At 54.3% G+C, this 24,847-nt stretch overlaps 13 protein-coding genes across 13 annotated transcripts; 7 read left to right on the top strand and 6 right to left on the bottom strand.

Moving 5' to 3' along the window:
* Positions 1-302: 302 nt before the first annotated feature.
* Positions 303-1,115, top strand: W97_03934 (uncharacterized protein; the record flags this gene model as incomplete). Its single annotated transcript, XM_007781828.1, has 1 exon — positions 303-1,115. One exon carries the CDS (start codon positions 303-305, stop codon positions 1,113-1,115), a length of 813 nt encoding a protein of 270 aa, XP_007780018.1.
* Positions 1,116-1,895: 780 nt separating this feature from the next.
* On the bottom strand, positions 1,896-2,501 carry W97_03933 (uncharacterized protein; the record flags this gene model as incomplete). The annotated part of the gene is made up of 1 exon (XM_007781827.1): positions 1,896-2,501. One exon carries the CDS (start codon positions 2,499-2,501, stop codon positions 1,896-1,898), a length of 606 nt encoding a protein of 201 aa, XP_007780017.1.
* A 778-nt stretch (positions 2,502-3,279) lies between these two features.
* Positions 3,280-6,243, top strand: W97_03932 (uncharacterized protein; the record flags this gene model as incomplete). The annotated part of the gene is made up of 6 exons (XM_007781826.1): positions 3,280-3,394; positions 3,451-4,126; positions 4,184-4,344; positions 4,395-4,758; positions 4,813-5,163; positions 5,223-6,243. The coding sequence occupies 6 exons, from the start codon at positions 3,280-3,282 to the stop codon at positions 6,241-6,243; spliced, it is 2,688 nt and encodes an 895-aa protein (XP_007780016.1).
* A 427-nt stretch (positions 6,244-6,670) lies between these two features.
* On the bottom strand, positions 6,671-7,479 carry W97_03931 (uncharacterized protein; the record flags this gene model as incomplete). Its single annotated transcript, XM_007781825.1, has 2 exons — positions 6,671-6,863; positions 6,986-7,479. 2 exons carry the CDS (start codon positions 7,477-7,479, stop codon positions 6,671-6,673), a joined length of 687 nt encoding a protein of 228 aa, XP_007780015.1.
* A 703-nt stretch (positions 7,480-8,182) lies between these two features.
* Positions 8,183-8,983, bottom strand: W97_03930 (uncharacterized protein; the record flags this gene model as incomplete). Its single annotated transcript, XM_007781824.1, has 2 exons — positions 8,183-8,593; positions 8,651-8,983. The coding sequence occupies 2 exons, from the start codon at positions 8,981-8,983 to the stop codon at positions 8,183-8,185; spliced, it is 744 nt and encodes a 247-aa protein (XP_007780014.1).
* A 906-nt stretch (positions 8,984-9,889) lies between these two features.
* On the top strand, positions 9,890-10,670 carry W97_03929 (uncharacterized protein; the record flags this gene model as incomplete). The annotated part of the gene is made up of 2 exons (XM_007781823.1): positions 9,890-9,962; positions 10,021-10,670. The coding sequence occupies 2 exons, from the start codon at positions 9,890-9,892 to the stop codon at positions 10,668-10,670; spliced, it is 723 nt and encodes a 240-aa protein (XP_007780013.1).
* A 153-nt stretch (positions 10,671-10,823) lies between these two features.
* On the bottom strand, positions 10,824-11,612 carry W97_03928 (uncharacterized protein; the record flags this gene model as incomplete). The annotated part of the gene is made up of 1 exon (XM_007781822.1): positions 10,824-11,612. The coding sequence occupies one exon, from the start codon at positions 11,610-11,612 to the stop codon at positions 10,824-10,826; it is 789 nt and encodes a 262-aa protein (XP_007780012.1).
* A 251-nt stretch (positions 11,613-11,863) lies between these two features.
* Positions 11,864-12,519, top strand: W97_03927 (uncharacterized protein; the record flags this gene model as incomplete). Its single annotated transcript, XM_007781821.1, has 2 exons — positions 11,864-12,101; positions 12,212-12,519. The coding sequence occupies 2 exons, from the start codon at positions 11,864-11,866 to the stop codon at positions 12,517-12,519; spliced, it is 546 nt and encodes a 181-aa protein (XP_007780011.1).
* Positions 12,520-13,169: 650 nt separating this feature from the next.
* Positions 13,170-15,200, top strand: W97_03926 (uncharacterized protein; the record flags this gene model as incomplete). Its single annotated transcript, XM_007781820.1, has 1 exon — positions 13,170-15,200. One exon carries the CDS (start codon positions 13,170-13,172, stop codon positions 15,198-15,200), a length of 2,031 nt encoding a protein of 676 aa, XP_007780010.1.
* Positions 15,201-15,958: 758 nt separating this feature from the next.
* Positions 15,959-17,529, bottom strand: W97_03925 (uncharacterized protein; the record flags this gene model as incomplete). Its single annotated transcript, XM_007781819.1, has 3 exons — positions 15,959-16,474; positions 16,553-17,142; positions 17,379-17,529. 3 exons carry the CDS (start codon positions 17,527-17,529, stop codon positions 15,959-15,961), a joined length of 1,257 nt encoding a protein of 418 aa, XP_007780009.1.
* Positions 17,530-18,561: 1,032 nt separating this feature from the next.
* On the top strand, positions 18,562-18,828 carry W97_03924 (uncharacterized protein; the record flags this gene model as incomplete). Its single annotated transcript, XM_007781818.1, has 1 exon — positions 18,562-18,828. One exon carries the CDS (start codon positions 18,562-18,564, stop codon positions 18,826-18,828), a length of 267 nt encoding a protein of 88 aa, XP_007780008.1.
* Positions 18,829-19,082: 254 nt separating this feature from the next.
* W97_03923 (uncharacterized protein) lies at positions 19,083-21,455 on the top strand (the record flags this gene model as incomplete). The annotated part of the gene is made up of 1 exon (XM_007781817.1): positions 19,083-21,455. The coding sequence occupies one exon, from the start codon at positions 19,083-19,085 to the stop codon at positions 21,453-21,455; it is 2,373 nt and encodes a 790-aa protein (XP_007780007.1).
* A 930-nt stretch (positions 21,456-22,385) lies between these two features.
* On the bottom strand, positions 22,386-24,206 carry W97_03922 (AGC/RSK/RSKP70 protein kinase; the record flags this gene model as incomplete). The annotated part of the gene is made up of 1 exon (XM_007781816.1): positions 22,386-24,206. One exon carries the CDS (start codon positions 24,204-24,206, stop codon positions 22,386-22,388), a length of 1,821 nt encoding a protein of 606 aa, XP_007780006.1.
* Positions 24,207-24,847: the final 641 nt, after the last annotated feature.

The following is a 24,847-nucleotide window of genomic DNA, read 5'->3' as shown; positions in this document are numbered from 1 at the left end:
GCGTCGGACACTCCATCCATTGCAGCTTTACAGCAGCTCCTCAGCAGAATGAGTCTGGAGCCCTGGCAACGACCAAACAGTTCCGTTTTATCCAAACGCCTGTCCCAGAAGTTAATATAAGCGACACAAGTAGAGGATCCGATACACCAGAGCATCGCCTGACGGATACTACGGACGGACTGAAGCCGTTCGAATTAACTTACGCAGATTTCGAGCTACTGCACAACTTCTCGACGTGTACTTGCCACGCTTTTGCAGAGAATTTCGAGAGCCTTGTCCTCTGGCAAACCACCATTCCCAAGATGGGGTTCTCTTTCCCTTTCGTCCTCCATCTCATGCTTGCTCTTTCGGCAGTACATCTAGCGCGCTTCCGGCCAGAACTGAAAGAATCGTATATGGCGCAAGGTGAGCACCACTACGGGATTGCACTTCGATCGGTCATTGTCCTCCTACCGCGTATCGACGCGGTCAATTGCGAAGCCATGTACATGTCGGCGATCCTCATCTGTCTGTACAAACTTGGCAGAGGTCCTCAACCGGGCGAATACCTTGCGTTCAGCGACCAAGGCGATGCGGAATGGATGAAACTCCTGAAAGGCGTCCGTGCGATTGCTCAGTCTAAGGCTCTGCTTCTTTCCCCGGGTATTCTGGCGTCCGTAATGCAAGCAGGTACCCATAAGCGAAAGCCGCCGGTGGGGCGCAAGCCTCCTCCAGATTACCAGGAGAACATTGAGAGCCTTCGTCGTTTTATCACTGTTGAGCGGGCCGGAGATCCCGACATCGAAACATACATCGAAGCTCTCGATGGCGTCGCGCAGTCTTTTACCGGTTTCTACGAAGGCACCGACGGCACGCTGGGAAGTTATCACTCTAGTTTCATCTTTGCCTGGCTATACCGAACGTCTGAAGACTTTTCACTCCGTTTGCGGCGGAAAGAACCAGTTGCACTCGTCATTCTGGCATACTATACTGTATTGCTCAAAGAGCTCGACCTCGATTGGTATATGAGCGGGTGGGTTCCGCATATAATGAGCGGCATTCACCACTCTCTCCCCGAGGACTACCGGATCTGGTTACAGTGGCCGATGGAACAAACTGGATGGAATCCGGGCTGATGAAGATTTCCTCCTGCTCTTACTTAAGGGAAGGCTGGGTGCTACGCTCGCCTGGTTCTCGGACGGCACCCCGATATTTGAAGTCAGAAAGGCTTAGGACGACGAGCCATATGAGAGATGTGACGAAGGTGTAGATCAAGGCTTCGTGAGCGCTGACGCGGCAGAATTCAACAAAGCTGATACAAAACTGACGGGCGCAGGTTGCATTTCTGATGACGGTAAATTCTCTGCGGATGGCTGTGAAGGTTGAAAAGAGATGCTTTCAATCAACCGCGGCAGGCTTCATCCGGCTTTACCAGATCAGGAAACTCCGATCGTATTCGTATCCGCTGCGTACCGCCGCGCTAAAATGCACGGTGCAAGGTACGCGCATTGGCCCGGCTTTATCCTTGCCGGCGATCTCCGGGGGCGGCCCTGCTCGAAGTTACCTCCTATCAAGGACTTTGGGAGACACACGGTGGCCAACTAGCAAGTCCTCGACCTTTCTGTGTTTTCATCATTATCGTCATCAAGTTCGAGATACCTGAGATAGCGCTTGTAAATCAAGCTATTCCGACTTCCGAAGCTGTTGTACAAAACTTATCCAGCACCCATTTAGGACAGACCTGCGGTTGGAAGTACCATGTCTACGAGTACTATAGAGGACTGGACAGCGGATCAAGCCATTACTTGAGCTGACCATTCCGCTCGACATTCCCTATATGCGGATCCACAGCAGGCGCTCTGCGTGCTCTTCACCATTCCAAAAACCCCAGCCATAGTGCCTACCGCCCGAACCCCTCACTTCTCTCTGACTCCTGTCGCAAGCAACGTATCAGATGACGGCGCTTCAGATCCGACCCGCGATCCGATATGGGTGGCCATTTCCACTTCCTCTACCTGAGCCTGGCCTTGCTCCACCCGGGACGGCTCCGGCTTGTTAGTCCTCCGAGTCAGCCTGCGTGCACCGATACACCATACAACCGCATGAACCACAGAAGCAAACCACAAGACCAAGTTCACCATGGTGATCCACACGGCGATCTTCATCCTCTGTACCGACGTCGTGTCGGCCGCGTCCCTCGTGTTTCTATCCTCCACATACATGCTCGCAAATACCCCAAAGGCGGCAGCCCACAGCACCAACAGAACCCAGTCCCAGGCCGCCCATAGCACCCGCTTGACCGTCACAAAGCAGTGCACGATGCACGTTAGCGCGGACAGGCACCCCACGACCACAGCGTACACCCAATTTGTGTTTGCGCGAACCCCGTCCTTGGTTGCATTGCCTAGATCTGCGCCGTATAGGCCGAGGACTATGATGGCGAAGGCGAACTGAAGGGTGCGGATGGTAGTGCGGACGATGCGTCCGCCGAAGCCGCCGTCATGCCAGTAGCCGTCGATCATAGCGGATAATGGAGGGGGCAGCTGGACTTCGGGCCCTTCTCATTCGATTGGGAAAGCCTGAAAGGGAGTTCGTGGTCACTGGGCGACGATGTGATGTTGCAGTGATTGTTCAAGTACGCCGCTTCGCGAAAGGAATAGCAATTGCAGCGAGGTAGGATGGTGGCGTTTGATGGGCTTCGCTCAAGAAGTTGATGGCACGTGTATGGATCGGTGAGACGACGTTGAGAGGTGAATGAGCAGTTGCAACTTGAGAAGTTTGCTGTGAGGAAGGTTTGGCTGTAGGATCATTTTACATACTGTAGCGTAAGGGGCTAGCGTGATCTACTCGAGTACGCGGACGGGTTGTGGCTTGGCGGATTGTGGGACAACGGTTGACTCTTTTGATTGGCAGGAGAATACGAATACGCAGAAATGGGCCCAATCCGGCTTAGCTCCCGAATCCGAACTCTCGACTGCCGAACTTTCACCTCGCGTCATGCAGGCAGGTGGACGGCGGTCCCCGCTTTCACCCAACATGCATTCATATGAGAATAGAAACCAATGTCAATTGAAACATATCACAGTTCATCTACACAGCCTTCTACACAGCCTGGCGTTTTGGCAATGACAAGGTGATGCGTCATGTCTAGTGTCTCCAGCTTCTCATATAAGTAGTCGTGTGCGCGCGTGTGCACCTCTCCATTTCTCCATTTCTCTGCCAGTTCAAGCACTCCACCACTTCACTGTTTCATCTTTTCCATATCATTGCTCCAGCGTCTTAGTGTTCCACCATACCACCATGGCCGACCGCAACCTCTTGGACCAAGCATTGGATTTGCCCGCCGATGACCCTCCACCCTATCCCACGGTGGCCGCATCTGAGAACTCCGTTCTGGAGATCGCAGATGTTAAAGGTATGCAGACTTGGAGCGGCGCCGCACGCAGTCGAGCTCCCATTGACCTTCCACAGCAAACGGCCGCATTGACATCGACCTCGATTCGAAGCTCGCCAGGACTCTCTCAAGGCTTGTGCGCAATGCCTCCGATGACCTTCCCCAACCGCCGCCCAGATACACCGTTACGCAAGAGCTGCAGGTAAGGCTGAATATCGTGATCCAAGTCGTAGGAAGTCGCGGAGATGTTCAGCCGTTTATCGCGCTCGGAAACGAACTGCAGCAATGCGGCCACCGCGTACGCCTCGCGACGCACGATGTGTTCGAAGAGTTTGTGCGAAAATCTGGACTCGAGTTCTATCCTATCGGCGGAGATCCAGCGGACCTTATGGCATACATGGTCAAGAACCCGGGTCTGATACCCAACATGAGGAGTCTGCGGGCCGGCGATATTCAACGCAAGCGGGCTATGATTGCTGAGATGCTCGAGGGGTGCTGGAGTTCGTGCATCCAGCCCGATCTCCTCTCGAACGTGCCTTTTGTTGCGGATGCGATCATCGCAAATCCCCCAAGCTTTGCGCATGTACACTGTGCGCAGGCGCTAGGCGTCCCGGTGCACATGATGTTCACAATGCCATGGAGCAGCACTAGGGCGTTTCCACACCCTCTGGCGAACCTGAAATACTCGGACACGGATCCCAAGATAGCGAACTACATCTCATACAATATCGTGGATTTCATGACGTGGCAAGGGTGAGTAACACAAGATTTGTGGGCTTCTCTCGCTCGGAATACTAATAGTTGCCTTAGTCTAGGAGACGTGATCAACAAATGGCGGCGAAACACTTTGGACTTGGAGCCCATTCCAACTACAGAAGGCCATGTTCTCGCGGAAACTCTCAAAATTCCATTCACGTACTGCTGGTCGCCAGCTCTAGTTCCAAAGCCGGCAGACTGGCAATCCCACATAGGTCTGTCCACTGCTGCGTTGTCTTTATGTCGGCATGCTGAGAAAGAACAGATGTTTGCGGCTTTTTCTTCCGTGATCCGCCGGACTACACACCGCCACCCGAGCTAGATGCTTTCCTTCGTGCCGGTCCTCCACCTGTCTACATCGGGTTCGGTAGCATCGTAATCGATGATCCCGAAAGGGTAACAGCTATGCTTCTTGAAGCCATCCAAGCGACCGGTGTCCGTGCGATCATCTCGCGCGGGTGGAGTAACCTAGGAGGCCGGGATCATCCGAACGTCTTTTATTTGGGAGACTGTCCGCACGAGTGGCTCTTCGAGCGTGTTGCTGCAGTGGTGCATCACGGTGGTGCAGGAACAACGGCATGTGGCTTGCTGAACGGAAAGCCCACTACAATCGTGCCGTTCTTCGGAGAGTAAGTGTCCATCGCATCAATTTGCAAGTGAGAGCGAAGCTTATGCGCCGAAAGCCAACCATTCTGGGGTAATATGGTCGCCGCTGCCGGAGCAGGACCCAAGCCTATTCCATACAAGTCGCTTTCCTCACAAAATCTTGCGGAAGCAATCTCGTTCTGTCTTACGCCTGAAGCAGCAACGGCTGCTGAGAAGATTTCCGCCAAAATGAGAACCGAGTCCGGTGTCAAAGCAGCTGTGAAATCCTTCCATGCGAACCTTCCTCTCGAAAAGCTGCAGTGCGACTTTCTCCCAGCTCAGCCTGCAGCCTGGACATGCAAGGTGGGGAAAAAGACGGTGAAGATGTCAAAGATGGCGGCATGGATTCTAAGTGAGCATACGAAGACAGACCGGAAAAACCTAAAACTGTAAGTGAAGTCTAGACTTGCTTCCATGGACAATGCATGTGCCAACTAAATGGTCTCAGGCACCATACAAACCCTATAATCATCGAAAATGCGCGCTGGGACCCGGTTACGGCCGTCTCGTCGGCCTCCATCGGTACCGTCAGGGACATGACTGGAGCCACGGCCGGCATGTTCGTCAAGCCATACGAAGAATACCAGCATAGGCGCGTCAAGCGTACCGTTACCGGCACATCTCATGCCAGTAACGCCTCACATGAACCTTCTCCGGTCCAGTCCAACGCGGCTTCCCGCGAAAGCTCCCCTGTCCGCTTCACTGACAACGGAGAAGGTTTCACTGCTAGTGGCGGGTTTATGGAGCACCGCGAAAGCGACCTGGACCCGCAAATAAAGGACGCTCTTGCAGTCGTATCAGCAAAGAGTCCTTCAGGTATTGACTCCATCTCCACCGGAACAGATCGCAGCGAAGGTAGCTCCAGCATCAACGCCCCATCGACTGAGGACCCCAGTAGCAGCCGCAAAACAGGCCTGAGCACCGCGGGCGCCATGGCAGCCGCATCCGGGAAAGGCCTCGGAAAATTCGTCGTAAGCTTCTACAAAGGCGCGCTGGTCGACATCCCCCTCGCAGCGACCGAAGGCCTGCGCGTGATGCCTCGCCTGTACGGCGAGGAACCCAAGGACTACGGCAAGGTGACAGACTGGAAGAGCGGTGCGGCCGTGGCGGGCAGGACGTTCAGCCATGGCATCTACGAGGGCCTCACGGATATCTTCGTCTTGCCGTACAAGGGGAAGGAGGAGGAGGGCGCGTTGGGCGTTGCTAAAGGGATTGGCAAGGGTCTCGTAAGCATGACGGGGAAAACTGGGGCGGGGATTGTGGGACTGGTGGCGTATCCCGGTCTGGGAATCTGTAAGAGTATCCGCGCTGCTGTGAAGACGACGACCAGAAAGGGCGTTGAGGCAGCGAAGTGGGCTGAGGGGGAGTGGATGATGATGACGGAAGCGGGTGTGTATGTGGATCGTGATGCGGTGATTGCGGCATTTGATACCCTGATGAAGGAAAACGGAAAGGCAAGGTCTTTGTGATAGTAGAACTCTATTCTGAGATACTAGTAAGAAGTGTTTTCTAAATGTTATTTTAGTAGCCTTGGTCTCTGTTGTATTGAGTTTGGAACGATGTTTTCAGAAATTCTCTACCCGTGCTCCCTCACATCGTTTAACACCGCTCTATCATTACTAAATAATTGCTGCTCGCCATCAGTATTAACGCGTTGGTCCAGCACAAGTTGGACTGCGCCAAAGGACCCTTCTGCAGCCGCTTTATGATTAGTGTTTTACGCCCCAGTGTCCGAATCGAACCAGTGTCTTTACGTGTTCTTATTGGCGTCTGTCCAGTCGGCACGCCAGAGAGACAAACAATTAGTAGGTCGAAGATGACAAGTAGACAGACCCAACTGGAAGAATTCGATAGTCTTGCTTCGACAGAACACTAGACAGCTTCATCGTTCACAGCTCACCAGGGAAGCTCCTGACCCTCTCTGTGCCAAAACTTGCCTGTATCCTCGACACTCTTACTCATGAGTACTTTCCACAACTTACTAGCCGCTTCATCCGGCATGACCGCCTCCGGCAAATCATGCGTCGAAGGATCCAGTCCAGTCTTCACGTAGCCAGGATGCATAATAACCACGACCACGTTCTTGTCCCTAACGACTCGCAATCAGCTGGCGCTGCTTCAAACTGCCCGCTTCAAGAATATCGTTTGAAGGAGCCAGACAAAGAAATGGCACAGAGAAACCAGAAGAGCGAGTAGCAAGACCGGACCTACCTCAAATCCACAGCCATGCTCTTGCATATACTGTTAAGCGCTGCTTTCGAGCTCCGATACGCATACATCCCTCCCGAGCTATTATCCGCAATACTCCCCACCCTTGAACTCATGAACCCGAGTCTCGGCTTCTCCGCTTTCAGCAAACTCGGCAGTAGAGCCTGCGTCAAAAGCAACGGGCCAAACGTGTTGACCGCAAACACCTTCTCCAGCGTGGCCTGGTCGACCTTCTCCAGGCTGTCGGCCTCGTGACCTGCCATCATCCCGGCGATGTTCAGGAGGAGATCTAGCGGCTTGCCCTGGACTTGCTTGGCAAAGTCGTTGATGGAGGACTGGGAGGAGACATCCAGCTCGAAGGTTTTGCAGCCTAGGGCATTGATTTTGTCGCCGAGGATCTTGTCGCAGGCGTAGACGTCGTAGCCTTCTTTGACGAGGATCTGGGCGAAGGCGTGGCCGATGCCGGAGTTGGCGCCTGTGACTACTGCGGTGGGCATTGCGTATTGAATAAGGGACTTGGACCTGAACGGAGACGTAGACAACGGAAGAGGAATTCACGGATCAGGTACTAGTAAACGATGCGGACGCATATATGGATGCTATTCAGGCAATGACGTCGATTGCCGTAATCTGCATTTGTAAGCGGTCCGAAGAACAAGGCCTTCCGTAGACCGATCAATCTGGATGATCAATATCGAGGTAGGGTTGCTGCATATGAGTTCTTTGTTGGATGATTCTAGTCTTGGGAGAGGTTGTGCTTTCGTTTGGGGCTCAGTGGACTGGGCTTGCACGTGACATGTATATGCACGATCCTACGGTAAGGAACATCATTTTTGACCATGAGTGACAGGTTGAGTGACGGAAATGCTGCACGGTCTAGCGTTGCAAATTGACCAAACCTCCCCTAGTACCCCATCCGCTATCTACTCCTACAAGGGAACCTCTGACTCTCAAACACGTAAACTGGGTATCAGATCAACGAAGGATACTACTCTGCTGGGCAAGACTGCAGGCTGTTTCAAAGATGCACCATGTACTATCCCAGCAAAGTCTCTGCATTTAACGGCGGGGCTGAGGCGGCTGAGTACCAGTGCCACCTTGAGTGCCGGGGCCGCCAATCCCGCCAGGACGTGCGGCCTGTCTTCGGCTCCTGTACGTTGGTGTCAGTGTTCTGCATACCTCAATGCTATTAAGAGCGACTCACATGAAGACCCTAGAGAACAGCGAGATGGCAATCATGGGCAGCCAGCTCGGCATCAGGCTGAAGCCCCAGAACACGTACGCCAAGGGCAAGTCAAGGCCAAGCTTCTGCACAATGCCATCGAACGGATGAAAGTAACCCTCGTATACGGGCTTCTGCTTGTAGGTCTCCTTGGTGTGGATCTCCGTAATGACCTTGGCGGTGTGAGTGACGCTGCTGGAGCGATTGAGTCCGATCCAGTGGATGGTGGTTGCGGGCTTGGACTGGTCGGGGAGCGGAGCGGGGAGAAGCATGTGGTAGACTGAGGGAGGACCTGCGGCCCAGGTGTTGCAGAGGATTTGCTGGCCATCGCAATCGATTCTGGCGAGTTTGGGTGGGTTTGGGGAAGCGGCCAGGATGGGAGCAGCCACCTATGGACCTTGTCAGACACGACCAAAATTGGGAGGGAACTTGAGTGTATAACACACATTCCACGCCGCCGACGCGTTAGCACACAAGCCGTAGCACGTCTTGTTCCCGCCGTCGAGGAAAATCATCCATTCTTCTGGGCCCTGATGGGCAGCGGCAGGGCTGGGCTTGACAATGGATCTCCAGTTCTCGAGCGTCAAATCGTGTACGGCGGCATTAGCGGCTTTGCCAGCGGCGGCCTTGATGGGATTCCCTGTGACAGAGGGTGCGGCGGCCGAGACGTAGTTCGTGGCCTTGTTGATCCATCCTCTCACTTTATCAGCGAGAGGCACCTGCTGCTCGGCGGCGGCAAGCACGGGAAGCGTAAGAGCGAGAGAAGTGGAGAAGCGCATTTTTGGACGTTGTTGTGAAGCTGTGTGAGGTGGAGAGGAGGGGAGCTGTCGGCGGGAGGACGCTGGTGGGAACAATGGTGTAATCGTGCAGGGCAAGTGAGTGCACCAGGGTCCGATAGGAAATCTATCCAGAGGAACCGCGCAGAGAAGTCTTCAAGCTGTGTGAAGCTCAACTGAACAGCAGCAGCAAGAGCAACAGCTTTTGAAGACGTTCGATATCTAGGCAAACACAGCAGCCTGGGGAAGATCAACAGTGTTCCCGCTCGAGAGCGCCCTGAAGCACGAGCGCGGGCGGCTCTAGCGCGTTGTCCCTGAGATTTGACCCAAAACGGCATGCTGCGACACGCCGGGGCCCAGAGCGCGGGATAATGGCTGTAAATATCTAGAGTTTCCCCTCCAATTCTCTCCTCCTCTCCAATTGTTTAGTCTCAAAGCCTTTTCCTCAGTCGTTCTTGTCTGAAGTTCCTCCGAAGAGGATCAGCCGCGCTTTTCTTCCTATCAGCCCTTAAGCATTTTTTCAGGAGTAGAAGCACTTGAAAATGCATCTTAAATTTTGTACTTGGAGCACCATATTCGCAGCTTCGGGTTTGCTGCTGGGAGTATCTGGAAGCCCGCTGGATCGGAGGCAGAGTAGATATATTGCCTACCCACGACAATTGCAACAGGTTTTAACAGAAATTAGCTACGAGTACGGCAACTTCCTCGCTCCCCACAGCAGCATTAGTCGAGACCACAATCAGCGGTAAAGCCACCACCATCGAGGTTGCAGCCCCGACAAGTAGCAAAGCTGCGGCCTCCACCACGGCCGACAGCGATCGGACAGCGATCGCTTCCTCGACCACCTCGAGCGCTACGTACAGCAGCACCGCTGCCCCCCTCGATCCGAGCGAACACCCTCTGCAATGTATGGACGAGAACGCGAAACCTTTCTGTCTCCCGCACAACCATCAGGAAGTCTACGTAGGCAGCAAATATTACGGTAAACCTGGCCCTATCCCCTTTTAGCGGGGAGAGACCAGCTCACAAGGCGCTTCTAGTGACATGGAACCGGAAATACTTCGCCGAGCACGCTAACATAACCATCATCCTCAACTACGCCAACGAGACAGCCGTCCAGGCCTGGTCCTCGCCCCCAACCGATAACCTCAAAGGCCTCCTAACCGTCGACATGGACAAAGCCTGGCTGAAAGGCTATAGCCGCAACAACTTGACCTTCTTCCTCACGGCGGATGGCAAGACATACGATGGGCCGGAAGTCAGCCTGCAACACGAGCCGCCACGGCACGCGCCGAACCAGTCCACGGGTGGGAAGATAGATAAGACAGGCCTCATGATCGGCTTGCCTGTTGCGCTAGGCTTTGTCCTTTTCGTGGTGGTGGGTCTCTGGTTTGGAATGCGGAAGACGCGGAGGATTGGGCTGGGGAGTGTCATGGGTCGGGGCAGGCATGGGTACGGGTCGAGAAAGGCGAGGCGGCAGCGGATGGATTCGCGCAAGAAGAGTGATGTTTTGCTGCAGGAGCGAGAGCTAGGGGCGCGGGAGGCTGAGTATAGGGATGAAGCACCTCCGCGGCCGAACTTTGCGCAGGGGCATGTGAGGGATACGAGTTTAGGGAGCTTGGTCAGTCAGGATGACGAGCCGAGGAATCATTTTAGGAGTGAGGTTGAGAGACAGCGGACGGGCAGGTAAATCTTCTCCTCGTTGGCTATAGTTCCTCTATACACGCAGCTGTTGTACATTTGAACTGTACATAATTAGGCATATAAAGTTGGTACAAGATTCCAGAAGGCGGTTTGCGTTTGCGTCAAGGTATCCATGTCCCAAGAAAACAAGTGTAGAGCATTACACCTCAGCCGCGTGCGCGGCCTTCGTCCCCGTCCTACTAACGATCTCACGCTGCTCCCCCGCCGGCTCTTCCTGCATGAAGCCCGCCTGAGCCTCGCCCTCCTCTATCACCTCCTCTTCACCCGGCATTCTCCTCTCCTCCTCATCCAACTCCCGATCCACACCCGCAATCTGCTCCCTCATCTCCGCCTCCCCAACCGCCTCACCCATCATGCCCACCATCTCCACCTCCTTGTCAGGTAGTCCCAGCAGCCGCCTCTGCTCCCTAAACCTCTCCCTCACAGCCTCCGTCTGCATGATGCGCCACCTCATCAGCCACCCCTTCATCCCCAACTCCTTTATCCGTCCCGCCTTCTCGCCGAGGAGATACTCATCCAGCCCGCCAACCTTGTCAATCGTCCGCAGCACGCGCGTGCTGACACGCACCCGCACCATCCGGTTCAGCGCTTTGCTGAACATGCGCTTGGAGACGATGTTGGGCTTGAAGGTGCGTCGGGTTTTGATCTCGGTCCGCTCGGAGATGTTGTTGCCGAATTGCTTCATTGCGCCGCCTGGGTTGTGCTTTGTGTTAGTGGCATTAATGAGGAGGAGGGGGAAGGGTGGGGAGAAGGTACCATAGAGGCCATGGTTGCTCTGTTTGTACCAGAGGTTTGGGCCGTAGGGGTAGGGGGGGACGTTGGCGTGGTCAGAGAGGAGCTTGGATTTTGTGGATTTGGCGCACAGGGTTGAGGAGGTGCTGAAGGCGCGCAGGTGGCTGAAGGGGAGGGTGGAGGATCGGAGGATCATCGTGTCGTAGTGGTCGAGAGGTAGTTGGGGGTGGAGTTGGTGTTGGCGACGAATGCAATGATTTGGGGAGGTTTGATGGTTGATGCGAGATGGAAGTTGCTGTAGGCGCGTAGGCGCGCGCTTAGACCTGCCAGCTTAAGCGCTAGGGCTGGCATCACATCCGTGGTATTCGCAACTCTAGAGAAACCCGCCGTAACTCCACACTCCAAAGCATTCGGCTTTCTACTGGAGCAGCAATCACATTCGCAGGCATGTCTTCGCTGCAGGAACGGCCGCCGCCAACGACTGCCTCGATAGCTTTCGGAACCGCAATCATCGCAGCAATCATAGGCTACTTCTTGGGCCAAGCTTCTTCCATCGGCGTCTTCGGCGGCGCGAAGGCCTCCGTGGTCAAGGCAGTGCAGCACACACAGTCAGCTGAGAGTTCGAGTAGCGAGGAGGTGGACGAACTGCTAGACGAGCAGCAGGAGCTCAGAGACTTCCCTGGAAGTAATGAGGAATGCAAATTAGTTCTGGTGGTCAGGACAGATCTGGGCATGACGAAGGGCAAGCAAAGCCAGCTCCTGAATTGCGCACACGGTTGCTGACACCCGTTATAGGCAAGATCGCAGCGCAATGCTCTCACGCAACCCTCGCATGCTATAAGACCTTCCTTCGCCAAAACCCTGACTCGCCAATACTTAAGCGCTGGGAGCGGTACGGTCAGATGAAGGTGGCACTGCAGGTCAAAAATGAGGAGGAGCTGGAGATGCTGCAGGCGCAAGCGGTCAGCCTGGGGATGTGTGCGCAGGTCATCCATGATGCGGGCAGGACACAGATAGCAAGTGGCAGCGCGACGGTGCTGGGTATCGGTCCGGCGCCAAAGAGTATGGTGGATCAGGTTACGGGACATCTAAAGCTGCTGTGAGGTGGACACTCCGGCAGCCCTTTGAAACTGCATAGCTCGGCGTTGGGATAGCGGAACGCATAGCACGGCGCCAAAGGATGGCATTGTTCCCATGCAATCCAGGTTCTGTTTGTGGGTTCTGTTGATCTGGTTATATGGCTTCCCCAATTACTTGGGCAATTTCAATCTTCAGAAGATAGATCCAACGATAGAGAACAGCATGTAGGCAGAAATGGTTTGTCTCCGCTTCACAGACCGACGGTCTCGAGCGAAGCTTTAGGAATATGACGCCCCAGCAATCCGCTGGCCGAGCTCACCCGAAGGGAGCTCAGGCCAGAGAATCCTGTTAGTCTGAGATCTGTCGACTGGAAGATTGACACCATAAGAATGTTGGCGGCTCCATAGGTTGTCGAACTGTCGAGCAATCAACCGAACAACCTGTTGCCAGGTGTCGGGATCGCTCGACACAGATCTGTATTGTGATAAAGAAAAAGTTCGTAGAGGTCGAAGTTTTTGGAGGCATGCTGCAGGCGAGGCGCGCTAGCGAACATGACTAAGCACGCCAAGTTTCATGCCGCCTTGCGAGCCGACAACCTCGCACCTGAGTCTCGCAGCACTGCCAAACGGCGACAACACCTCACTCAGTCCCAGAGTCATCCACAATCGCCACCATGGACGCCATCTCTATCGAAGAAGCGAATAAAATCCGCGTGGCCATGGGCATGAAGCCTCTCCCAGTGCCCGGGAAGTCCAGCAACGACGGCCCGGTATTCAAAGAGTCGAGGAACGACAACCCGGACGATGAGCCAGCCAGCACACTCGAGACACGTGCCGCCGCCGGCTACGACAACTGGAAGAAGCTCCAGGACGAAGCCGAAGCTAAGGCTAAGCGACAGGCGCAAAAAGATGCCATTCGCAAGGCGCAGGAGAAGGCGCAGAGGTTCAAGAAGATTGAGGGTCAAGGCCTTGGTGAGACGGGTGGCCAGGGAGATATGGACACCATGACGTGGTTGAAGACCCAGAAGAAGAGACAAAAGGAGATCGAGAAGGCGCGGAAGCGAGAGCAGGAGGAGGCGGAACGCGAAGCCGAGGTGCTGAAGCAAATACAGTATACATCGGTGGACCTGGCAGGTGTCAAAGTTGGACACGAGTTCGATCAGTTTGACGAAGGCGGAGAACACATCCTGACACTCAAAGACGCCGCTGTGGATGATGAAGACGAGGGAGACGAGTTGGAGAATCTAGACTTGCGGGCGAAAGAGAAGCTCACAGAGAAGATCCGGTTAGCGAGGAGGAAGCCGGTGTACGATCCCAATGCGGCGGATGAAGATGGCAAGAAGACCATACTTGCTCAATACGATGAAGAGATTGATGGGAAGAAGCGAAAGGTGTTTACCTTAGATGGTCAAGGAAGCACTGCGGAGGCCGCTTCAGCAGCTGTAGGGGACGGTTCACATAAAGACAGGGGCATCAAGATTAGCCTGGACCTGCTGAAGGACGACGTGCCAGTTTCTGATTACGTTGATCCTTCAGAAGTCAAGATCAGCAAGCCGAAAAAGAAGAAATCAAAATCAACCAGAAAGAAAGCTGTGGACGACGATGACATCTTCCCAGTCCAGGACACCGCATCTGCCCCACTAGAGACTGGTGCTATGGAGATCGACGGAGCAGCACCCAATGGCAGTGGCGCAGCATCAAGGAAGCGCGCCTTCAACCAAACAGATTTTGTGGATGACGATGACCTCCAGGCCAGTCTCTCCATGCAACGACGAGCGGCCCTAAAAAAGCAGAAGAGAATGCGCCCGGAGGACTTAGCTCGGCAGATGCGAGAGGAGGCGTCCGCTACCCCTGGTGTTATTGAAAGCACCGAAATGCCAGAGGAAGAGCCAGGTTTGGTTATTGATGAGACTTCAGAATTTGTCTCGAATCTACAGAAGCCTACGGCACCAGAACACCAGCGAAGAAAGAGTCCAGCACAACTAACTGCTCGTGGCGGGTCCGAAGAAGCGGCGTCGCCAGAGCCAGATGCGGACGGCGATTTATCCATGGCGCAACCCTACGCTAACGTTAACGATGTGGACGACCGCAAGGAACGCAGCGTATCCGCGGCCGCCGACATCACGGCAACAGGTCTCGAAGAGGAAGCGGCCCTTACCACGGGTTTGGGCAGCACACTCAACACCCTAAGACAACGTGGCCTGATCGGAGGGTCCGCAGGCGACCAAAGTGAAAAGTTTCGGAAGAACCAGTTCTTTCTTGCTGAGAAGAAGAGGATCGAGGGCGAAGCCGAAGAACAAGCTCGACTCCAACGTGAGCGTGACCGCCAGAACGGCAAGATGGACCACATGTCCGCTCGCGAGCGAGAGGAGTACGCTCGCCGTGTGAACCAACAGCGCGAACAGTACGTCTCGCGGAAGCTGGCGGACTTGTTCAACCGCCAGTATGTACCAAACGTCGAGATCAAGCACGTTGATGAGTTCGGACGTCATATGAATGAGAAAGAAGCCTTCAAGAATATGTCGCATCAGTTCCACGGAAAGGGCTCCGGCAAGCAGAAGACGGAGAAGAGGCTCAAGAAGATTGAAGATGAGAAGAAGAGGGAGGCTATGAGCACGCTTGACAGCAGCCAGCACACGGGCATGAACACTGCCATGGGTGCTACAGCCAGAAAGAACCGGCTGGCTGGAGTGCGGTTGCAGTGAGCGCTCTCATGGAGTCGGTGTGAAAGGAGGAGAACGTCCTTTGATGGCATCATACGCGGCCGGATTCCTGCTGTCGGAACACAGCACCCGCCACTGGAGCGAGCGCTGGCTCCTTGGCACTGCTTGGTCGCTCCACACGAACTTTCTCCTGCTGGGCGCCTTGATTCTGGAAATCGATGGGCCCTTTGGCTGCTTCTGAAAGGTTCGTGCACACTTGGTCACCTGTGTGGTTTAGAAAATCTTATTGAACAGTACAAACTCATAGACCCGATCTGCGATCTTCTTCACGGCCACTACCATGATACTAACAGTGAAGTCCGATACGATACGATACGATACAACCACTAATCTTGCAGCCCCCTACACTGAACACACCAAATATGCCGTTCGGCCAGCGACCACTTTGGCCTCAATCTTTGCTGCATGTAATACCTATACGAGAGCTTTCAAGTAAGTCATGCTGGAGCTTCACTGGAGCCCTTGCCCTGTCCCATTAGAGTCTCGTGATTCTCAGCCTCTTTGCTCCGCTTTGCGTTCGCTTGGAAACAGGTGAGTCGGTGCAACACTCTGTGTTCTTCGCCTGAAAAGACTGCCGCTGCATCTGAAGCACATACTGCACAACCAAATTTCTCTTCAACGCACGTCTCAGGAAACTTTCAATGTCAAGTAGGAATGGTTATGGTGATCAGCTTCCACTCTCAAACCATTGGAACCTGCCGCACATTGCATGCTGCAACTGCATTGACCCATCCCCGGGCTTACTGAACAAGAATGAAGCTCGAACGAGGACCACAGGTGACACCCTTAAAGCTCTTTTCTCGGAATTCCTTTATCTCCGTCCAGTCTTTGTGGAAGCTCTGAGCATCTTTCCCAAGCCCCAGTTGGCCGTTGTCATTGTCGCCGACTGTATAAATTCGTCCCCCTTCCGCAACGACGACCACATGGCCGGTCCCAACACCCACATCTACGACGTCTAGCCCGCTCTCCAGTTCAATCAATGTCACATCCTCGTCCTGCTCAGCTGAGTCAGCGCTATGCTCTTCCCCTAGGTCATAAAGGATGCCGCTTTCTTTGCTGTGTGGTGGGAGCGGACTGACATTGTTTAAGGCTTCTATCTTCCGCCCTTCTGAGCCCGGCGTTCCTAACCCCCAGATGTAGAGGTCCCGTTCTTTGCTCAAAGCAGCGCAAATCCACCCGCCGGCTGCGACTTTAGCGATCGGGATGCCCGCGAGAGCTTCCACGAGGCGAGGCTCGTCTGCCGGGTTGTCTGCGGCCTAGTTTCGTATCAGCGTATTGGCGAGAAATGGTCTTAGAGTTATTCTCGGTCTGCGCGTTGCATGGGGTCTGCTCACATCTACGGACCGACCCAGGCAGCGGTCATGGCGTGCGTCTCCCCATGTGTAGACCTCGCCAGTCTCTGTCAGGAGGACGAAGCCGGTCGCGAAAGCTACGAGCTTCTTTGCCCGGCCAGGTACCATGAAATGGCGGCGATCAACTACAGAGACACGACTCAGTGATGGTCGAAGACCTGCGGGTATCTCACCCCGACTATCCGGTTTGTCGGTTGGCAGGCTTGGATGGCTATACACACCGTTCGCTGGCGGATCCGCAGAGGGATCACTGTACCATCCAAAGAATCCAAGTACCGAGCTGAATTCGAGGATGTGCATGAGATTTGCCGCCGGTGACGCCAGGAAGATGATAGTGACACGGTCCGCATTGTTGATTGCAACGTGCGCAAGCCTAGGACTGCTCTCGTCGCCTCGAAGCGTGAAGGCGGGGTAGGACTCATGTGAAAAGCGACAGAGCTCGCCCTTCTCTCCTAGCGCACCGATCAACCCACCGTGCGTTCCGAAGAAGGAGGAGAGAGGAGGTCCGTCCCAGAGGGGGACGCCGGGGGGTAGGTTATGTCCCAGGCCGACCAGGGTCGTGTTGTGTTTGACTTGGTTTATCAGCTCAACTTTTCCTTAAGGGCGCAACCAGGAACGAGGTAGACAGAGCTTTTATCTAGCATATTTGACAGCGAATGACATAGGCAAGGTGGTGCTTTTGGAAACATATCCATCTTTATAGATGCGCTTGCACTTTAGAACAGCCCCGATCTGTCTAGCAGTTCTATTGCTCGAGATCAAATCAAGTTCACAATGAGGAAGTGTACTATCTCAAATTGTTGCCTACCCAGTGTTTGACTCCATCCGGCGTGAGCCACGCCAATGTCGTGGCCAGAGGCAATCTTGGTGAAAGAGTAGATATCCGATGGATTATCCAGCCTCTCAGCGTCGGCCTTTAGTTGATTATGACCGTTGAAGCCGCATGCGTGCAGCTCCATGCCGGGCGTTGGGTAGATTGTCGACTTCTGGTGGGGCTGCCGTACTTGATACACTAAAAGAGCTACGATCCTTAGAAGACTCTGTTACCTCTTGCTTGTTCATGTGACCCGGATGTAATCACTCAGTTGCATTGCGGAGCGCAACACAGGCGTTCCACGGATCGGCGCCTCCGTGATCAAACTTTCTCCAGAGTTTCTGCGGAATCGGCCAGTCATATCGCGGGGATACTACAATAACGCCAGTGATATCACCGCAAGGATGAAGACGTAGGTCTTTGGTCGTATCTAAAATTGAACTAACGAGGGTAACGTATCACTGTCATACCAAATGAGTGCTATAGTGGTTGTGATTCGGTAATATTTACGTTCAGACTTCCTCCCAGCGGGGGTTTTTGAGATGGCCAATCCGTGAACAAACATTCTCCAAGTTCAAATGGGGAGTTCACTAACTGTTGGACCGCACCGCCTGCCACGTGGTCAAGTGCTGTACATTACTCTAGTCAGAAACCCCCAATTACTTCCATGAAGCAAAGCTTAGGACTTCGCTCTGTCTTTCCCACACTTTAATCCAGCAAATTACGTTGATTACATCGCGAAGAACGCCTGTACCACGGTGAAGAGTCAGCTATGAAAGACTGCTGCGGCGAAAGTCAAGACAATGTCTGCGCTCCAGCGGACCTCTCTGAAGTCCCTGGCGAACAGTGTTGTCATAGCGATACTGAAGAGAGCTGCGACGGTCGGTCACGATCAATGCGTCAAACCCCAGGATGTGGACTGACTTTCCCCACTCCAGAGGAATGTATCAAGAAGTTAGCCGCATACGAGTGCCAGGCGGCATGTGAGCAGGAGAAGAATCAAGGTATCGACATCAAATATTGACACCTGCACCTTTCTCCTCCATTTCGATCCAACGGAATCCATTCTCCTGCCATGTCTCAACAACACCCCGCTAACATGATTGCTGAGATCTAGAAGGTCTCGAGAATGAGCACAACCGCTCCGACGGCCATGACCAACTGAAGGATAGCCAACATGATCATGATCATGATCACGACCGGACTGGACGACACCCGGATCAGGCATGCAGCACTCACCTTCTGTCCGCCTTTGAGCGATACAGCACCTACTTGGAATCAGCTCGATGTCTCTGCAGAAGTGTCCTCAACAATCAAATCAACCGCTGCTGCGGTACTCCACTCGCTCCTCGGGATACCGCGACACCAGCCGTCTCAGAGGCTCGTTCGACTGGTCACAGTTTTCGAGCAAGCGCAGCTGAGACTCTGCACGCTCGCCATGTAGTAAAGCCAAGAGTCAGTTCTGATCACAGAGGTCAAGGCCGTGCCTTTGTTCAGACCTCTGTCACCTCGTGTAATGATATAGAGCAACATGGAGGTTGTCACGCGGATTCCAACACGGAAGTTCGATTCGATGACAATGGGATTACTCAGCCTTGCGAGAGAAACACGGTGAACGTCTTTGCCGCCAGGACAACAAACCCCACCGATGTAGAGAAGACAGCAGCTCATGAGCACGTTCTGTTTGCCGTCGACGGAATGACCTGTTCCGGCTGCGGCAATAAACTCACCCGCACCCTCGAGGCAATCCCTGGAGTTTCCAATGTGCGAGTCAGCTTTGTCATGGGAAGCGCCGATTTTGATATCAACCCTCAGACAAGCAAAGTAGAAGAAGTCATCCGGACAGCTGAAAGAGAGACCGGATTCCGTTGTGCGAGAACTACGAGCGACGATCAGTTCATCGACCTCCTCATGACCGGAGAGTCCGTCAAAGCTCTCTCAGATATCATGCCGGCAGGAGTCAAGCAGATCGATGTACTTGATAAGCTGACAGCTCGCATCACCTATGACCCAACCGTAGTCGGAGCTAGATCTCTTGTTTTATCCTTAGGAGATCGTACCACCGGCCTTGCACCCCCTCGCGCGGATGCATCTGCAGCAGGCGGACGTAGGAGACTCCGTGATATGCTCATCAAAACGACTTTGGCCGCGGTCTTCACCATCCCCGTCGTAGTCCTTGCCTGGGGTAATACCTTAGTGGATGACCGTTCGCGGGCGTATATTTCCATCGTGTTCGCAACCGTAGTCCAGGCATTGTCTGTGCCAGAATTCTACCGACCGGCCATCTCTTCTTTGATCTTTAGTCGCACTGTTGAAATGGACATGCTTGTGGTCATCAGTGTCAGTGCTGCTTACCTCTACTCTGTCATCGCCTTTGGTTTTAGCATGGCCGGGAAGCCGCTTGATACGAAAGAGTTCTTCGAGACAAGCACGTTGCTGATCACGCTCGTCCTCCTTGGTCGGCTCATCGCTGCGTTTGCCCGCATCAGAGCCATCGCCGCCGTGTCACTGAGATCCTTACAGGTATCGACCGCGGTCCTCATTGAGGCTGAAGGAACTAGGGAGGTGGATGCTCGCCTGTTGCAATTTGGTGACAGATTCATGATCATGCCCCATGCACAGATTCCAACGGACGGGCAGGTCACCGAGGGGTCGAGTGAGGTGGACGAATCAATGCTCACCGGAGAGTCTCTTCCGGTTGGAAAACAGCACGGCGCGCAGATCATTGCGGGTACTATCAACGGATCTGGAAGACTTACAGCCAGGCTGACCCGTTTACCTGGGAAGAACACTGTCACTGACATTGCTAATCTGGTAGAGGAGGCTTCCAACACGAAGCCTAGAGTTCAGGAACTAGCGGATAAAGTCGCAGGTTATTTCGTACCCGTGGTGACCGCCATCGCCGTCATCACAATCATTGTCTGGGTTGTCGTCTCCCTCCGCATCCGGAATGAGTCTGCGGGTAAAGCTATTAGCACTGCTATCACCTATGCCATCGCTGTGCTTGCCGTCTCCTGTCCATGCGCCCTTGGTCTGGCTGTACCAATGGTTTTGGTTGTCGCTGGCGGCGTTGCTGCTCGCGGTGGGGTTGTGATCAAGTCTGCGGAGCCCATCGAGAGAGGGCACAAGATTACTGACGTTGTCTTTGACAAGACCGGAACTCTCACCATTGGCGAACTGGATGTAGTCGTCGAAGAAATTCTATCTACGGATCGTGGACAGGCCGTCTCTCTTGCTAAGGCCCTGGTAGGCGACAACAAGCATCCAGTCTCGATGGCTGTAGCGAAGCACTTGGAAAAACAAGATCACAAAGCTGTCCACCTGGAGGATATCCGTGTCATACCCGGAGCCGGTGTTGAAGCCACATGGAACGGATCCTCGTTTCGGGCTGGCAATGCGCACTGGTTGGGTGTCGATCAGATGTTGGAGGTGGATCGCCTCCTCCAGCAGGGAATGACTACCCTCTGTTTGACCAAGGACACCGAACTGCTTGCAGTGCTTGGTCTGACAAGCGTCCTACGTCCCGAAGCAGCCGCTGTTGTTCATGAGCTTCAAGCGAGGAAGATCACCGTTCACCTCGTCAGTGGTGACGAAGAGAGGGCAGTCGAAACGGTCGCTAAAACGGTCGGAATTCCGGAGCAAAACGCGGCCGCTCGCAGGTCACCAGCTGAGAAACGCGTCTATGTGCAGGACCTCATCAAGCGAGGCAAGAGAGTTGCCTTCTGCGGAGACGGTACAAACGACGCCGTCGCCATCGCCCAAGCGAATATTGGCATCCAGCTGGGTTCTTCGTCAGATGTTACTCGCGCAACCGCCGACGTCGTTCTCCTATCTGGTCTGGATGGTATCATCTATCTCCTTGAGGTGTCCAAGGCCTCATTTCGCCGCATCATGTTCAATTTCGTTTGGTCCGCTGTCTACAATGTCCTTGCCATTTTACTTGCAGCTGGTGCCTTCGTTCGCGTCCGCATCCCGCCGGCATATGCAGGCTTGGGTGAGATTGTCAGCGTCTTGCCTGTTATCATTGCTGCCCTTACCATGTCTGGCATGAAGCGTCCAGCCACGGTTTAATGCGACAGAAGTGACCTCCTGCGCGTTTTCTGTGCAAGGGAGCATACAGACTGCCGACGGTATAGCCTTCACCACTACCCTGTGGCTTGAACACAGCCTCCAATAGATGGACACACTAGTCGTCTGTATCACTCTTTACTTTTCCCGTCTGTGTAATCAAGTTTCTGGTTACTTCACGCTCATTAGTTATGCTTACACTCTTTACTGGCAGAGTCGCTCCCTTTGCAGTCCTTCACTACTAGAACATGCGTGAAGAAAGGATGATGATCGCTTTGAGGCTAGTGAATTGCAACCACGATACGTAGGTATCGTAGAGTCACATCAACACGAGTTGCAGTCACACGACAGTGTAACACAAATACTTAACTCAATCTCTCTTAGTGGTTGATCATCACGAGACGGGAAGCTAAGTAGCGTGTGTCTGACGAACGCCTTGTAGCCTTTGCTTCAGGATCTTACCCTGCCATACTTCAACAGCGTCACTAGCGCCGAGAAGCTTCGGACAAGTGTGGAAGCATACAGTAGGGCAGAGCAATGCAATACAATTCTGAGGTGGGTTGCCAGGTCATGAGATGTGGTCAACAGCATGACTAGAAGACCCACTAACAATGCGACTCGTTCAAGACTGTCACGCCTCTGCAAGCACAGCCATCGGATCGGGAAAGATCAGGGCCAGATGTGCTGGAGCTCGTATGGGACTGCAAGCGCAGCAGGCGATGAGCACAGAGAATTGGTTTCGGGGATCAAGGGAGAAGGCGGATGCATCAATGCCGCGAGAAAGCGGTAGGTTCTCTATTAGCTATGGCTTTCCAGCCCACGCCTGCAGATGAATAACGCTATGCATGATCCAACATGTATCCAAAACCCGATAATCCCAATGTCTGTACTCTCCCCACCCCACCCAACAATTCTATACAGGAATCCCCCAATCTAAAACCCCCAGTCCCCTCCCTGCAGCAAGCTCTCACTAGCCACAAAGCTGAAGCCCCCAAACGGATCCGCCTCGACGCCGTCCATCTCTTCTCTGAAGCTCCTGCGCGCAACCACGGGGCTCAGCGCCAGATCCGTGAACTCATTCGAGAAGTTCTCCGCGAGCTCCGGGTCCGTAATCAGCGGTTTAATCGGCGGCTCCAGCTCCCTCCGCTCAAGCATCTTCCAGTTGATCCTGCGGAAGAAGCGATGGTTCCTGATGGTCTGCATGTCCTTGGGCATGTTGTACCCGAGGCGTTTATGCGGCTCCTTGCGGAGGAGGCGGGTGAGCAGATCCTTGGAGTCCGGGCCCATGAAGTACGGCAGCACGAGCTTCTTCTTCAGGATGCCCTCCTGGATCTTGGCGTGGTTGTTCCCCGTGAAGGGCGGGCTGCCTGTCAGCAGGTCGAACCCCAGCGCGCCGAGGGACCACCAGTCGACGGCGAAGCCGTAGTCGGCGCCCATGATGACTTCGGGCGCCATGTAGTCGATGGTGCCGACGCTCGAGTTGCAGCGCTCGTCGGCGTCGACGGCAACCTTGGAGAGGCCGAAGTCGGTGAGAAGGAGGTGGCCTTCGGAGTCCAGGAGGCAGTTTTCGGGCTTCAGGTCGCGGTAGATGACGCCGACGCTGCGGTGCAGATGGTCGAGGGCGAGGACCATCTCGGCCATGTAGAAGGCGGCTACTTCTTCCGTGAACATACGCTCCATGGCGAGATGGTGGAAGAGTTCGCCGCCTTGCGCGTACTCAAGGATTATGTAGAGCTTCTCGTGGTCTTGGAAAGCGTAGAATAGCTTCACGACGAAGGGGTGCCGGTTCACGCTCTCGAGGATGGCCCGCTCGGTCTTGGTTTGCTCGATGAGCTTCTTATGGACGGTCAGGGATGCCTTGCGAAGCTGCTTCTGAGCGTAGAGACGTCCTGTTGCTGTCTGCCGAACGAGTAGTACAGTGCCGAAGGCGCCCTTGCCAAGACATCGGAGTGGCTCGAAATCCTGGGCGGTCATTTTCCGTACAATAGAGTCTTGTCTGAGCCCGCCTTCGACAACACTGATAAGCGATTTGCCGTTCGCATCGGGGCTCACATAATCATGCCCAAGCTGAACTTCGTAGCGGTCCATCTCGGTGCGGTCAGAATCGCTCGCACCTGAGGACGTTATGGTACCGGGGCTCGAATCATTGGACCTCGGTTTGTTTTTAGAAAGCTCAGAGGTAGACTTGGAAGATTTCGATGCAAGGTTCAAGGTCTCGAGCTGTAGCTTCAGCGCGCTAATGCCGCTGCAGGGCGTGGAAGGCCTCATCGCAGGGCTGCCGGTGAGGCTTGCAAAATCCCGGACCTTCGGACCCAGTCTCGGAGTGCTTGCTGCTGAAAAGTCGCTCTCCTCACCCCCGGACGTCACTGGCGTGTGGAAGCCTCGAACGGTCGTGGTGGCAGACGGAGCGGGTTTCAAGCCTCGCTTCTTTTTCTTCTTCCTTGACGCCTTGGCCGAAACATCATCAAAGTTCAGCTTCTCGGCACCATTCTCCACAGCTTGCGGGATGCTGGCGTTGATATGACGCATGGGACGAGGCGACGTGATTTGGATCGGTGGAGTGCCAATAGCGCTTCGGACAGGTGGAGCGGGTCCATCAAGGTCCATCGCGTCGCTGTTCAGGACAATGGAAGCGTTCGAACTGGATTCTGAGTCTCGCTGCCTGAGCGCCTTGTGACGCGCAGCTCCATGAACAACTTCAGGAGACGCAAGCGGAGGCGTGAAGTGCCTGTCTATAGCATCGAAGGCAAACATAGTTATGGAGTGCCGACAAGCACTGGCGCAGCAGGGCTAAGCGATGAGGCGCGTATACAATAACTCTGCCAAGATGTGGAATGACCGGTTTGTCCGAGATGTCAAGCAAGCGGTGTTGACTGTTCCGACCCTCACAGCCGTGCAGATATTACCGTCCGCCCGTTCAAGGCGGACCACCCGCCAGTAGCCAGATCAGCGCTGCGAAGCTTGCCTCGGTCTTGGAGAGTTCGTGGGTCTGGGTTGGGTTCAGGATTGCGGAGGTCGCGACGTCGCAGGAGCGGACGGAGACTGAAAGTGCGGTGTTGGTGGCAGACTGGGAGGAGCCCATCGATGGTGATTCTGGGATAGCTGAGTAGGACGTGAAGACCGCCAGAGTGATGTCCGGCGAGAGATGAGTGTTTGCGAACGTGCTGAGGTGGACGTGAAGTGTTGGAGCGTGAGTGGTGAAGGGTGGAAACTTTTGCGGAGTGAGCGACGGAACCCCAGCACACCTGCTTCTTCCCCGAGATCTGCCTGTTTGCGGCGCGCCTTGGCAGGAGCGACTCTCAAAATAGCCGGTCGACTGACGTCACGTGTTTTCTGCTGCTCTCCACTCCGCACTTTTGCGGCATCACAGTCAACAGCGCTGAAGTCACCTTGAA

The sequence above is a fragment of the Coniosporium apollinis genome (genome assembly GCF_000281105.1).
Source record: "Coniosporium apollinis CBS 100218 chromosome Unknown supercont1.16, whole genome shotgun sequence".
Lineage (NCBI taxonomy): Eukaryota > Fungi > Ascomycota > Dothideomycetes > Coniosporium > Coniosporium apollinis.
The sequence above is the reverse complement of the archived record's forward strand: the minus strand, read 5'-3'. Positions and strand labels throughout refer to the sequence as shown.